The sequence below is a fragment of the Lagenorhynchus albirostris genome, chromosome 14 (genome assembly GCF_949774975.1).
Source record: "Lagenorhynchus albirostris chromosome 14, mLagAlb1.1, whole genome shotgun sequence".
In the NCBI taxonomy this organism is placed as follows: domain Eukaryota; kingdom Metazoa; phylum Chordata; class Mammalia; order Artiodactyla; family Delphinidae; genus Lagenorhynchus; species Lagenorhynchus albirostris.
In genome coordinates, this window is record NC_083108.1 from 63,961,507 (window position 1) to 63,972,809 (window position 11,303).

At 53.0% G+C, this 11,303-nt stretch overlaps 1 protein-coding gene across 1 annotated transcript in view; it reads right to left on the reverse strand.

Moving 5' to 3' along the window:
* The window catches only part of LOC132504315 (immunoglobulin lambda-1 light chain-like), a 31,299-nt gene extending 19,996 nt beyond the window's left edge, over positions 1 to 11,303 (reverse strand). Inside the window, exons 1-2 of the mRNA XM_060121615.1 lie at positions 11,258 to 11,303; positions 8,315 to 8,628 (exon numbers count right to left, since the gene is read on the reverse strand). Coding sequence (XP_059977598.1) covers positions 8,315 to 8,628; positions 11,258 to 11,303 — 360 coding nt within the window. The remainder of the gene's footprint in view (positions 1 to 8,314; positions 8,629 to 11,257) is intronic.

Genomic DNA, 11,303 nt, shown 5'->3' on the forward strand with positions numbered 1-11,303 from the left:
GCTCAGTCCCCAGGGACACAGAGAGGGAGGGGTGGCCCCTGCAGACCCCGCCTCGGCCCGGGGGATCCTCCTCCACCTGCTGTCCCATAGTCTGGGGGTGACATCTCCACCCCAGTCTGAGTCCTGGCCTCACTCCTGGACGGGCCTGGCCACTGAGAGCTCAGAGGTGGGTCTGTATTCTCTGAACTCATTCCACGGGCAACACTAAGAGGCTTAGACTGTACAGGATTCTCCCCCCATCACAGCTCCTGGGCCCAAGACTGAATAAAATTCACAGTTTGACAAAGCACATGGAGTGTTCCAGGCCATTGCGGTGCTGTGTCTGCCCTGGGCTGTGAGCTCCTGGGGCTGTAGTGTCCCCGTCGTGCCCCAGGGGCAGGAACAGACAAGGGGCTAAAAGAAATGTTTGCTCTGTGAGAGAATGAGAGGGGGCTTCAGGGTTTAATAACTCTGCAAGGGAATGTCAGTCCTAATCCATTTCCCTTCAGTTGCTGGGAAAATATATATGTCATAAACATCACAGTTACGGAAAGCTGATTGAGTGACTGCTGTGTGTCAGACACTGGGAAACAGGAAGTGTGGAAATTTCTGGTTCCCCCCCTTCCCTGTAAGGGATAAGTGGAGGAACAGGTGTGATGGCAGTGGGAGAGCTTCCAGGGAGTAGGAGCAGCTGTGTCTGGAGGACGGGGGCTCCGAGCACAGGGAAGGGAGGGGCAACGTGTGGTCACAGGGAGGATGAGCATTTCTGGACAGCGGTGGCTTTTTAGCAGTATTAGGTGGGCTGGCAGTGGGTGTGGGGCAAGGAAACAGGCACCGTCTCCAAGAGCAGGACTTGGGACCCACGGAGACAGAAACATGTACTTGAGAGTGAAGGTGACACTGTAGAAACGGAAGGACACTTGTCATCAGGTGTGAGGTCCTGGTTACTCCTTCCCCTGCACTGGAGCCCTGATGCCCAGGACACCACTCCTCCAGGTGCCTCTGCCGGGCTACCTCTGCTGCCCCCTGGTGGCTGCTCCACACTGGAGGCGGAGACTCAGTTCTAGGTATAGATTTCAGAGCCCACTGCTCAGGTGGTGATTTCCCTGATCCAGGGATGGTGACCCCAATCAGGATTTGCTTCCTCCCCATGGCTCTGTCTGCCTCACGTCCTGGCACGAGGGGCTGAGATTACCCGTGAAGATATGAACAGGCTCATCTGGAAGAGGAGGGGGCTGGGCTCACGGAGGCATCCCTGCTCCTGTCTGTGGCGTGGTGGGAGGTCACGCAGGTGGGATGGGCAGTGGGGACACCTCCCTCAGGGGGTGACTCTTATTGGTGCCAGCTTTGGGTATGGGCCTGATGCGGGGTGGCGGCTCGGTCCAAAGGCACGGTGAGGACCACACCCACTGGGAAATGTTCATTCAGACCCACTTTGGGCTAGCACATTCCCTCCAGGGAATTCAGCATGAACAGGACACAGTCCCTGCTTGAAGGGGGTTTCCATCCTGTGTGTGGGGCAGTGCAGGAGACACAGTGGCTTTGCACACCTGGCAGAGAATCTCCACCACGGTCACCTACACATTGCTTGCAGTGTTTATTTAAAAGCCAAACACTTGCTTCTTTCAGGTCTCTGGCTATCAGGTTTGACCAGGTGGCCCAGCACTGTTCTATGGGATGTAAGGGTCAGTTGGCTGGAGTTTATCTCGGGGAACTCTTGCTCTTGTAAAGGAAAGAAATAGCAGGAATTGACGCAGATCCTTTCCTCTTGAACATGGTGTGATAGCTGGAGCTGCAGCAGCCATCCTGAAGTCTGTCATCCACAAGAATGAAAGCAAGGCCAACATATAGGGACAAGGGACCTGGATGCTGGCAAGATCTTGGGTCCCACGTGGAATCTGTGATCACCCAGAGAACTTGTCTTGGTGAGACTACAATAGGTCCCGCCTGTTCATGCCTCTTCTTTTCATCAGTGAGTCCTGAAATTAAAAAAAAAAAAAAAATGTATTCCGACCAAGCAGGAAAAGTCTGAGCACAAATGCATCAGTTAACGAAACTAGTGATGGGGAAAGAACCCCATCGTGGTGTGTGCTGTGGGGATAATTAATCCAGAGAAGAGACAGACAATGACAGGCAGGCTGTTCTGTAATCAGAGGTTGGGGCCCCCCCCAAAGTGGTAACTCTGGAGCTGCCCTCAGGACTGGGGAGAACCAAGTAGTAAGAAGTGAGCGTGGGAAGGGCTGAGACTTGGCCAGTGGGGAGGAGTCGGGTGTGTTGGAGGATCTGAAAGGACAGGGCAAACTTGAGGGATCTGGGATGTAAACCCAGCTCAGGGCCAGTGTAATATGTTCTCTGAGTTAAGAATTTGAGGGGTAGAAGTGACATGTGTTCAGGTGGAGCAAAGGGGATTCACACGTAATAAATCCGGGTCTTTGCAGCTGCTTAGCACAGGCTGGAGCCCAGGGAGCAGGAACAGGATTGACACAGGCGGGTTGAGACAAACCCTTCGGCCTTCCCTACTTTACCTGAGGGCTGAAGACCTTCAGGGGAGTTACTAGTGCCTCTCCCCTGCCAAGTATCCACCATGCAGCCGTGCTGGGGCTTTAGCTGCTGCATGTGCCTCTGGTCCTGAGCCCTGTCTACTGTCCCGTGTGGCTGACCAGTCACTGCCTTCCATAAATGTCTGCAGATTTGCTTCTGTGACTGGGAGCCCAGGACTCGAGGAGCTCACTTGACAGGGAAAGGCAGGGGCTGAGAGAGGGAATGACAACGCCAAGTTCACTTGGGGGCTAGAGAGAAGAGAGATGTCTTAATCCCTAAATAATAGCCTCTTCTGAGTGTTCTAGAACCAGACTGGGCCAGGAGGGGGCTGTGGGAACTTCTCAGCCTGAATTGTAGATTCTTCCTGTCAGTTCTCCCCACTGCCTCTGGGGGCGCTGCTGCACCTCCCCTGGGGCCGTCTGACACCTGGGAGGCTGACAATGCCCTGCTCCCCGTGGGGCTGAACAGAAAGCCCAAGGACAACACACTCCAGATTCAAAGCAACGAGAGCAGCCTTTTCATGATCTCGCCTCGGGAGGAATCCTGGAATTACTGCTTAGGTCTTAGGGATTCGGTGCATAAAATACCATCTGTTGCTGGTTCATGGTCCATTAGTGTGACAAGTTAATTGTACATTTAATAATCTGTAATTGTCAATACTTTTTGAACGTAATTTTTTCCCATGTGGTTTCCATCCTCCAAATTAGACATCCACCCTCATGCAAGACAGGAGTGCACTTGGAGGAAACTTTCGGCTTTTCTTTTAAAAAAAATCCACAGGTGGCATTTTAATATTTCTAATGTGGACCTTTCCCCTGGAGAATCTAGAATTCTGTATGAAGCAGGAGATCTATGTGCCATTGTTCAGGTTGTCACATGTTTGTTTAAGCATTTTCCAGGGAAATGGTCTGTGGGTGTAAATTCACTCTTTTCCAAGGTCACCCAGAAATTTCCTCATTGTACGTCTACGAGTTTGGACACTGGCTTTTTTTGTGAGGAAAGCCATGCATTGTAGGATGTCAAGGTTTTATTTCTTTACAAGAAGGAGAAACATATCCAGCCAACTGATGGGTCAATAGCTGTGCAAAAATCAACCCAGTTCCTCCCTGGATCCTGTTTCAGATGAAAACTAAGGCTTTGGTATAATGGGGGCGTCTACTGTGAAATTGGGGCCCTACTTTGAAACAGAACAGATGTTCTTGGTGGTCCCCATCACTTAAAACACCTAATCATAGGACAGCATGATAGTGGTGACAGTTTTCAGTCATCACTTTGGATAGAGAAATCGTTTTTTGCCAGTTTCTTTCACAAACATTCTCACTGTAGCTTATTGGTCTCCAATGCACCTTTTTATAAAAATTCAAGGGCAATCAGCTCTAACTGGGGATTTTGAAGAGCACATTGTGGATTTAGGTGGGAAAACAGAGACTTGCGGGTATATATAACCTCCTCGGGACCCTGATGAGCATGTTGGGAACAGCTGGCTAACTTAGATCGGGTTCCCTGGAAGCTGATTCTGAGACGTTAAGTGCATGTCCTGGAAATCTGGAAGGAGATGAGGAGGGGAGACTGGGCAGTGGGGAGGGACCCGGGATTTGGTCACACAAATGAGGACCCGGGGTTCTGCAGGAGAGTTAAAGCTGGCCCATTCGGGTCATCCTAAACTGAGTCAGAGCCTGGGGATGGTGGCCTCAGGCATCATTCACCTGACCCTCTCTGACCAGGGGGATAAACTGGGGTGGGGGGCCATTTTCTGCACCAACAGCATTTCCCCGTGAGGGCACTGCTGTGAGTTGTCACAGGCTCCCAGCAGCTGTGGATGAGTAGACGAGGCCAGAAGAGAGAAGGAGGTAGATGCTAGAATGCCCACTGCTCTGGTGTGCTCCATTCAGAATCCCAGCTGCCATGGGGCCTGGGGCTTCAGCATCAGATGGGATGGGACATTCTGTGGTCAAATCCTAGACAGTTGGGCCAAGAGGGGCCCAGTGACCACGACATGGAATTGTGGGGAAAACTATCACTGGAGGGATGTGTCCCTCTGTCTGTCCTTCCATACAGGGCCTCTGTCCGAAGTTCCCGACCTGGCCAGACAGCACTAAGACAGCCTGGTCCTGCCAGCCATAATCCACTCCTGAGCCCCCTAGGCAGAGCCTGCCTGGAGGGCTGGGAGGAGGGGCAGCCTGGGGAGCTCAGATCTGGCAGAACTGGGCCAGACCTGTCACTGTTCTTCCACAGTCCTCCTGGGGGCTGGAGGAGAGTGTGAGCCAGACACAGAGGGGGTTTGTGTCTCACTTCCCTGTCTGCCTGTGTCACTGTGAACATAATCACTGCTGTCAGCTGACTCACAGTAATAGTCAGCCTCGTCCTCGGCCTGGGCCCTGCTGATGGTCAGGGTGGCAATTTTGCCTGAGCTGGAACCAGAGAATCGGTCTGGGATCCCTGAGGGCCGCTTGCTGTCCTCATAAATGACCAGCACAGGGGCCTGGCCTGGCTTCTGCTGGTGCCATTGAGCATAATAGCTTCCTAAGCTGTCTCCCTGGCAGGTGATCCTGGCCGTCTGTCCCAAGGACACAGACACCGCAGGTGGCTGAGTCAGCGCAGAAGAGGCCACAGAACCTGCAAGAGAGGAGAGGAGAGTGAGGGTGAGGAAGAGGGTCTCATCCCTGCAGCCTCATGCCCCCTGCGGCAGCTCCTGTGCTGAGCTGAAGTTCTGGACCAGGCTGAGCTCTGGTCACTTTTCGGGCTGAGCCCGAGGGCAGCACCTGTGCAGAGAGTGAGGAGGGGGAGCAGGAGACGGGTCCAGGCCATGGTGGGGACGCCCCGAGCTCTGCCTCTGAGCTCACAGCTGGGGTGGGGCCTCCGGGCCTCTCTTATGCTCAGAAGGGGTGTCTTCATGCAAATCTCCTTCCTGCCACCTTTGGCCTTGTGACCGGCTCCCTGCTGAGCAGAGAACAGCTGCGATCCAAGGAGGAGTTAAACTGGCGCCTGAGTTCCAGGCCTGAGCCCAGGTCCCCAGAACTCTCTGGTGCTGAGTGGGAAAGGCTGCCCCTGCCCCAGCATGTGCACACACCTCTCAGTCCGCTCCTGGGCTCCCCTCTGGGCCTTGGGGACACACAGGCGTCCTCTCTGGGGATGAGGTTATCGTGTGGTGGGCTGGACAGTGCTGGAAGCTGGCACTGCGGGGACCACGGTCGTGCTGCTGCGAGAGCCCAGAATTCCAGCAGCAGACACAGTGACACTGGTCAGGTACATCTGGCAGGGTTTTTATTATATTTCTTTAAAGTTTCTTAATTTTTATTTTTCGAAGTATAGTGGATTTACAATGTTGTTTTAGTTTTAGGTGCACAGCAAAGTGATTCAAATCAACATATACATTCTTTTTCATTTTATGCTTAAAAATAAAAGGAAAAATGTCTTCCTTATCTAGACCTAGGCAAGAATTCTTGGACTTGACAATACATGCATGATTTGTGAAAGGAAGAAGATAAATTGAAATACATTAAAATGAAAAGCATTTGTTCTATAAAAGTCCTTTTTATGGAGTTGAAAAATCCAGTAAAGTGGGAGAAAATACTTTCCACTCACATATTCATCAAAAAACTTGTATATACATTAAAAAATGTGTCAAAACTAGTCAATAAACAAAACAACTAAAATCCAAGTGGAATTTGGGAAATGATGTGAACAGACATTTTTTCGGGAATGTACAGATGTCAGATGAGCACATGGGAAGATGGTCCCCATGAGTCATTAGGGGAATGTCAATCACACGCTAAAGAGTTGCCGCTACACACCAGTCAGAATGGAGCAGATGGGCTAAAGTAAAAAACAGTGGCAAAACCAATGCTGGCTGTGCAGCAGAGGGACTGGTGGCTCAGGTGTTGCTGGTAGGACTATAAAGTGGTACAGCCACCCTAGAAAACAGCTTTGCAGCTACTATGAAACTAAACATGCAATTACTGTACAATCTAGGAATTGTACCCTTGGGATTTTATTTCAGAGAAATGAAGACTAATGCTCCCATAAACACCTACACACAAGTGTTCCCCGCTCCTGTCTTAGTCAGCTCAGGCAGCCATGGAAAAATACCACCCACATGTTGCTTAAACACCACAAATTTATTTTCCAAGGTTCTGGAGGTCAGAAGTCCGTGATCAAGATGCCCTAATATTGTTTTTAGTGCAAGCTCTCTCCCGGCTCCCTGAAGGCGCTTTCTGGCTCTGTCCTTAGATGGTCTGTCTCAGTGGCTCACTCGGGACTGGGGGTGTGTTTCTGGTCTCTTCTTATAAGGTCACTAATCCTATGTCCACAGGTGCGGACCAACCTGGGAGGAGATACCGTCCTCCACCCTGTTCATCAGTCACTTTCACAGACAGGATGACAGTTCTCACCCAGACCCTGACCCTATTATGACCTTGACCAGAGAGATGCCCTCGAATGGGTGTCCATCTCTCTCTGATCGAGTCCATAGGGGCAGACCCCTACCTAGTGGGTCGCCATCTAAGCACAGCATGGTATGGTCTCATCATCTTCCCTTTTCCATCCTTGTCCTCACATCGTGCCGTCTGTCCCTCTGTGCGTCCGTCACAGGCTCCTGCTGTCTTCACTTCTTAGCAGCACAGGCCCCGGGGTGTGTGGATGTGGTGGGACCCGCATGGGGGTGGGTTTACTCACTGCCATCCTCCTGGCTCCCTTTCCTACAGTGTAAGGGGGACAGAACACTCCCCACTAGTGGGACCTGCAGGAGGTCTTGTTTGGGACAAAGTCACAGCAAACCCTTGGAGAGAACAACCCTTTCCGGGATGGGGTGACAGGAGAGGGCCCTGTGTCCCCTGTGAGTCCCGGCAGAGTCGGGGACAGAGGTCACTGCAGGACGGAGCTCTGATGTCCTGTCCAGTCCTGCCCCCGGCCCCCTGTCCATCCCTCTCCGGGAGACCAACCGCCTCCTCCCCTCCTGCCCCCGTGGAGTCCTCCAGGCCACGGGCAGCTCCTGGACTTTTCCTCTCAGGCCTCAGTCACTGGGGGTCCGACTGGGGTAAGGGGACCATATTCTCCAGCTCAGCATCCCCGTTCCCCATCCCTGCTGCTGTCCCAGTGGATGTGGTGCTGGCCGGTCCCTACAACGTCCTGTGGGTGAATGGGGAGCCATTCTTGGCACCAAAGCTGAGACCCTTCCCCAGCAGGAGAAGCCCGGCCGAGCTCCAAGTCTGTACTGCCACAGACACCCTTACCGCCTCATGACTCCCTAAGGACCCAGCTCTGCACCCACCATGGGGTCAAGGTTCCCATCCTCCCTCCCCAGAGGCCCAGTGCTTCCTGCTGAGCCCTCAGTCCTGGCCAGGGGCCTGCTCTGCACCCGGGGCACCCAAGTCAGGACACTTGGTACCATGACCTGCATGTCGCCTCTGGACGCCAAGATCCATGTTCCTTCCCTGAGAGACTTGGAGTAGGGCCTGGGGGCTACTGGGGACAGGGTCATCTCAGCTCAGCCCTTTCCCAGTGTCCTGTTCCGCCCTGGGCTGGGCTGGTCTCTCCCAGCATTGCCCACACAGGCCTGTGAGGAGGACCCAGAATCCCACTTCGTCAAAACCACCTAAATTTTAATGTGTGTCTGCCTCTCCTTGGGGGTGACTCGGGGAGAGGTTGGGGGTGAGGGGTTTGCAAGGGGAAGACTCAAAGGTCAGGACTCCGGGGACAGACAGGGAGCAGCTCACCCTGGTGCCGTGGGATGGAGGGCATGGGAGGGAGGTTTTAGCCTCACTTCCCCTATGTCTGTGTCACTGTGGTATCCAACTTGGCCATCAGTGTTATAGTTGACACCACAGATATACTCAGTCTCGTCCTCAGACTGGATGTTGGCGATGGTCAGGTAGCGGTCAGCCCCAGAGCTGGAGCCTGAGAAGCGGTCGGGGATCCCATCCCCCTTGGTGACGCTTCCGTCACTGGTCAGCTTCATCAGATACCTAGGGGCCTGCCCTACTCTCTGTTGATACCACTCAATGTAGTACGTGCTGTGCTCACTGCTCAGGGTGCAGGTGAGCTTGGCCGAGCCTCCCAGGGAAGAAGATGCAGACGGGGTCTGGGTCAGCACAGGCACAGCACAGAGACCTGCAGACAGAAATGCAAGGGTTGGCTGACGGCACTGACACTGGGCAGGTGACCCTCAGGACTGTGCTGGAGGGAGGGGTTAGGAGGTCCCCGCGTCCCTGGGCCACTCTGACCTGTGTTGAACAGGAGGGGCAGGAGGTAGAAGGGCACCCAGGTCATGGTGGGAGGTCCTTCTGCGAGCTCTGCACTGAGGCTGCCCAGCTGGACTGGCCTCTCCAGGTCTCTGTCTTATCCTCTCCCCTTGCAGCTTGCAAAGGGAGGAGCAGTGAATGCAAATCTACTCCTCCCTCCCCATCCTGTGTCTCAGCTCCTGGCTGAGCCCTGAGCCCAGAGGCCTCACGCTGGGGACTCCCTGGGGTCAGAAGAAGGGCCACATGTGAGTTTCAGAGAGACATTTACTCTCCTCAAGAGAGGTGTCTTCAAGGAAGTGTCAGTCATGCCCTTTGCACTTGAGCCCTCCCCTGGACCTATGAGGGTCCCAGCCAGGACCACAGTGCCCCTTGGTGCCCCCAGGATGGATGTCTTCCTACACATGTAGCTACTTTAATAGAATGACAACTTTTGAGCCCCCAGTATATGCCAGACCCTTGGTGAGTTTCCTGCAGCACCTCACCGGGCACCAAATAATCCCACAGCGCCCTCTGCTGAAGGCACAACCTCTCCCCAGTCTCAGGAGGAGGAGTAAATGATTTTCCCAGATTCCCCCAGACAGGGATGCATGGGTCAAGATTCCATCCAAGGGACTGACTTCAGAGCCTGACGTTTCAGCCCCCTCCACCCCTCCCCCCTCAAACCCCCCATAGTTTCCTCTATCCCTACTCCAGACCCCCTGAGCCCCTCCTGTCACCACCCTCTGTTCTGTATTCAGGTGATCCGTATCCAATATCACTAAAATATTCCTTATGGTCCACCTTTCCATCTAGATCTATTCACAAAATATAACTTTATGACGTGTGGTTTATGGAAATGATCTCCCTACTGAAAGGGATGATGTGACACTATTTACTTAAAAACGTACAGACTATTGTCATTCATTTCACAGACTCTAATAAAAATGTGTTTAACGATTCAGAACCACCTTTAAAATTGTAGTTGTATTTACTATCTTGCCTTTGGGAAAGAAGTCACACGGATACATGTATTAAATCTCCTCATTTTGAGGTACCCTCAGTATCCCTGGTCTTGGTGGAAAATGGCTCAGCAGTTCCTCTCTAGGAAAGACTCTGGGCTTGGGACCCTCCGTCACTTCTTGGTGTGGTGAGTATGTACTACAGGCACGGTTACCCCAAGGAGACCTCATGCATCTCACCTGCTCTGTCCAACATGGTGGCCACAAGCCAATGAGCTTCTGAACATGCAACGTGGGTGGTCGCAGTGAGATGTGCTGTAGATCTGAAATACCCAGCACATTTCAAAGATTTAGGAGAGTGTGGTGTAGAATGTATCAATATTCTAATATTTAATCATATTGAAATGATATTTTCAAGTAATTTAGTTAAGCAAAACCTATTATGGAAACTAACTGCATCGGTTTCTTCTAATTTTTAAAAAGCGTTTACTGGATAATTGAAAATTACATATGTGGTTCAAATAGTGTAGGTAATGGATAGGGCAGCACTGCAAAGTCACAATGTCAGTCACTTGTGTCTGAAATAGGAGAGAGAACTAGGAGAGAAATAGGAGAGAGCCCGGAGGAGGGACGTGGCGGCCCCCACTCTGTCCACTGTGCTGCTTTGCCTCGTTTGGAGTCCCAGGTTGTCACGGGATCCTGGAGGTTCCAGAGCTCTGATGAGCTGGGTGGTTCTGGCCATCCATCCAAGAGATTTGGACTGATGAGTGGCCAGTCAGCGCCATGTGGACATCCAGGGTCCACTAGCACTGGGTCTCTGCCCTCGCTGTCTGTCCTTCATTCAGGCCTTATTTCTTCAAGTCAACACCACAGCCCAGACAGTGAGCCAGCCTGGTCCTGCCAGTCCATAATCACTCCTGAGCCCCCTGTGCAGAGCCTGCCTGGAGGGCTGGGAGGAGGGGCAGCCTGGGGGGCTCAGACCTTGAGGAACCAAGCCAGACCTGTCACTGTTTTGTTGATAGTCCTCCTGGGGCTGGAGGAGAGTGTGAGCCAGATGGGGAGGGAGTTTGTGTCTCACTTCCCTGTCTGCCTGTGTCACTGTGAAGATAACCACTGCTGTCAGCTGACTCACAGTAATAGTCAGCCTCGTCCTCGGCCTGGGCCCTGCTGATGGTCAGGGTGGCAATTTTGCCTGAGCTGGAACCAGAGAATCGGTCTGGGATCCCTGAGGGCCGCTTGCTGTCCTCATAAATGACCAGCACAGGGGCCTGGCCTGGCTTCTGCTGGTACCAATATGTATATTTTTTGTCCAGTAGGTCTCCAGAGCAGGTGATCTTGGACGTCTGTCCCAAGGCCACGGACACTAAAGGCGGCTGGGTCAGCTCATAGGAGGCCACGGAGCCTGTAAGAGAGGATGGGAGAGGGGTTGAGAATGAAGGACCCATTCGCAGGGAGGGGTTCCACTCTGAGGCTGTGCCTGGGCTGAACTCTGGGTTTGAGGCAGGCCCAGCCCAGGGTTCTGGGGGGCCTGAGCCTGCGGGCAGGGCCAGAAGGCAGCACCTGTGCAGAGGATGAAGAGGGGGAACAGGAGAGGGGTCCAGGCCAT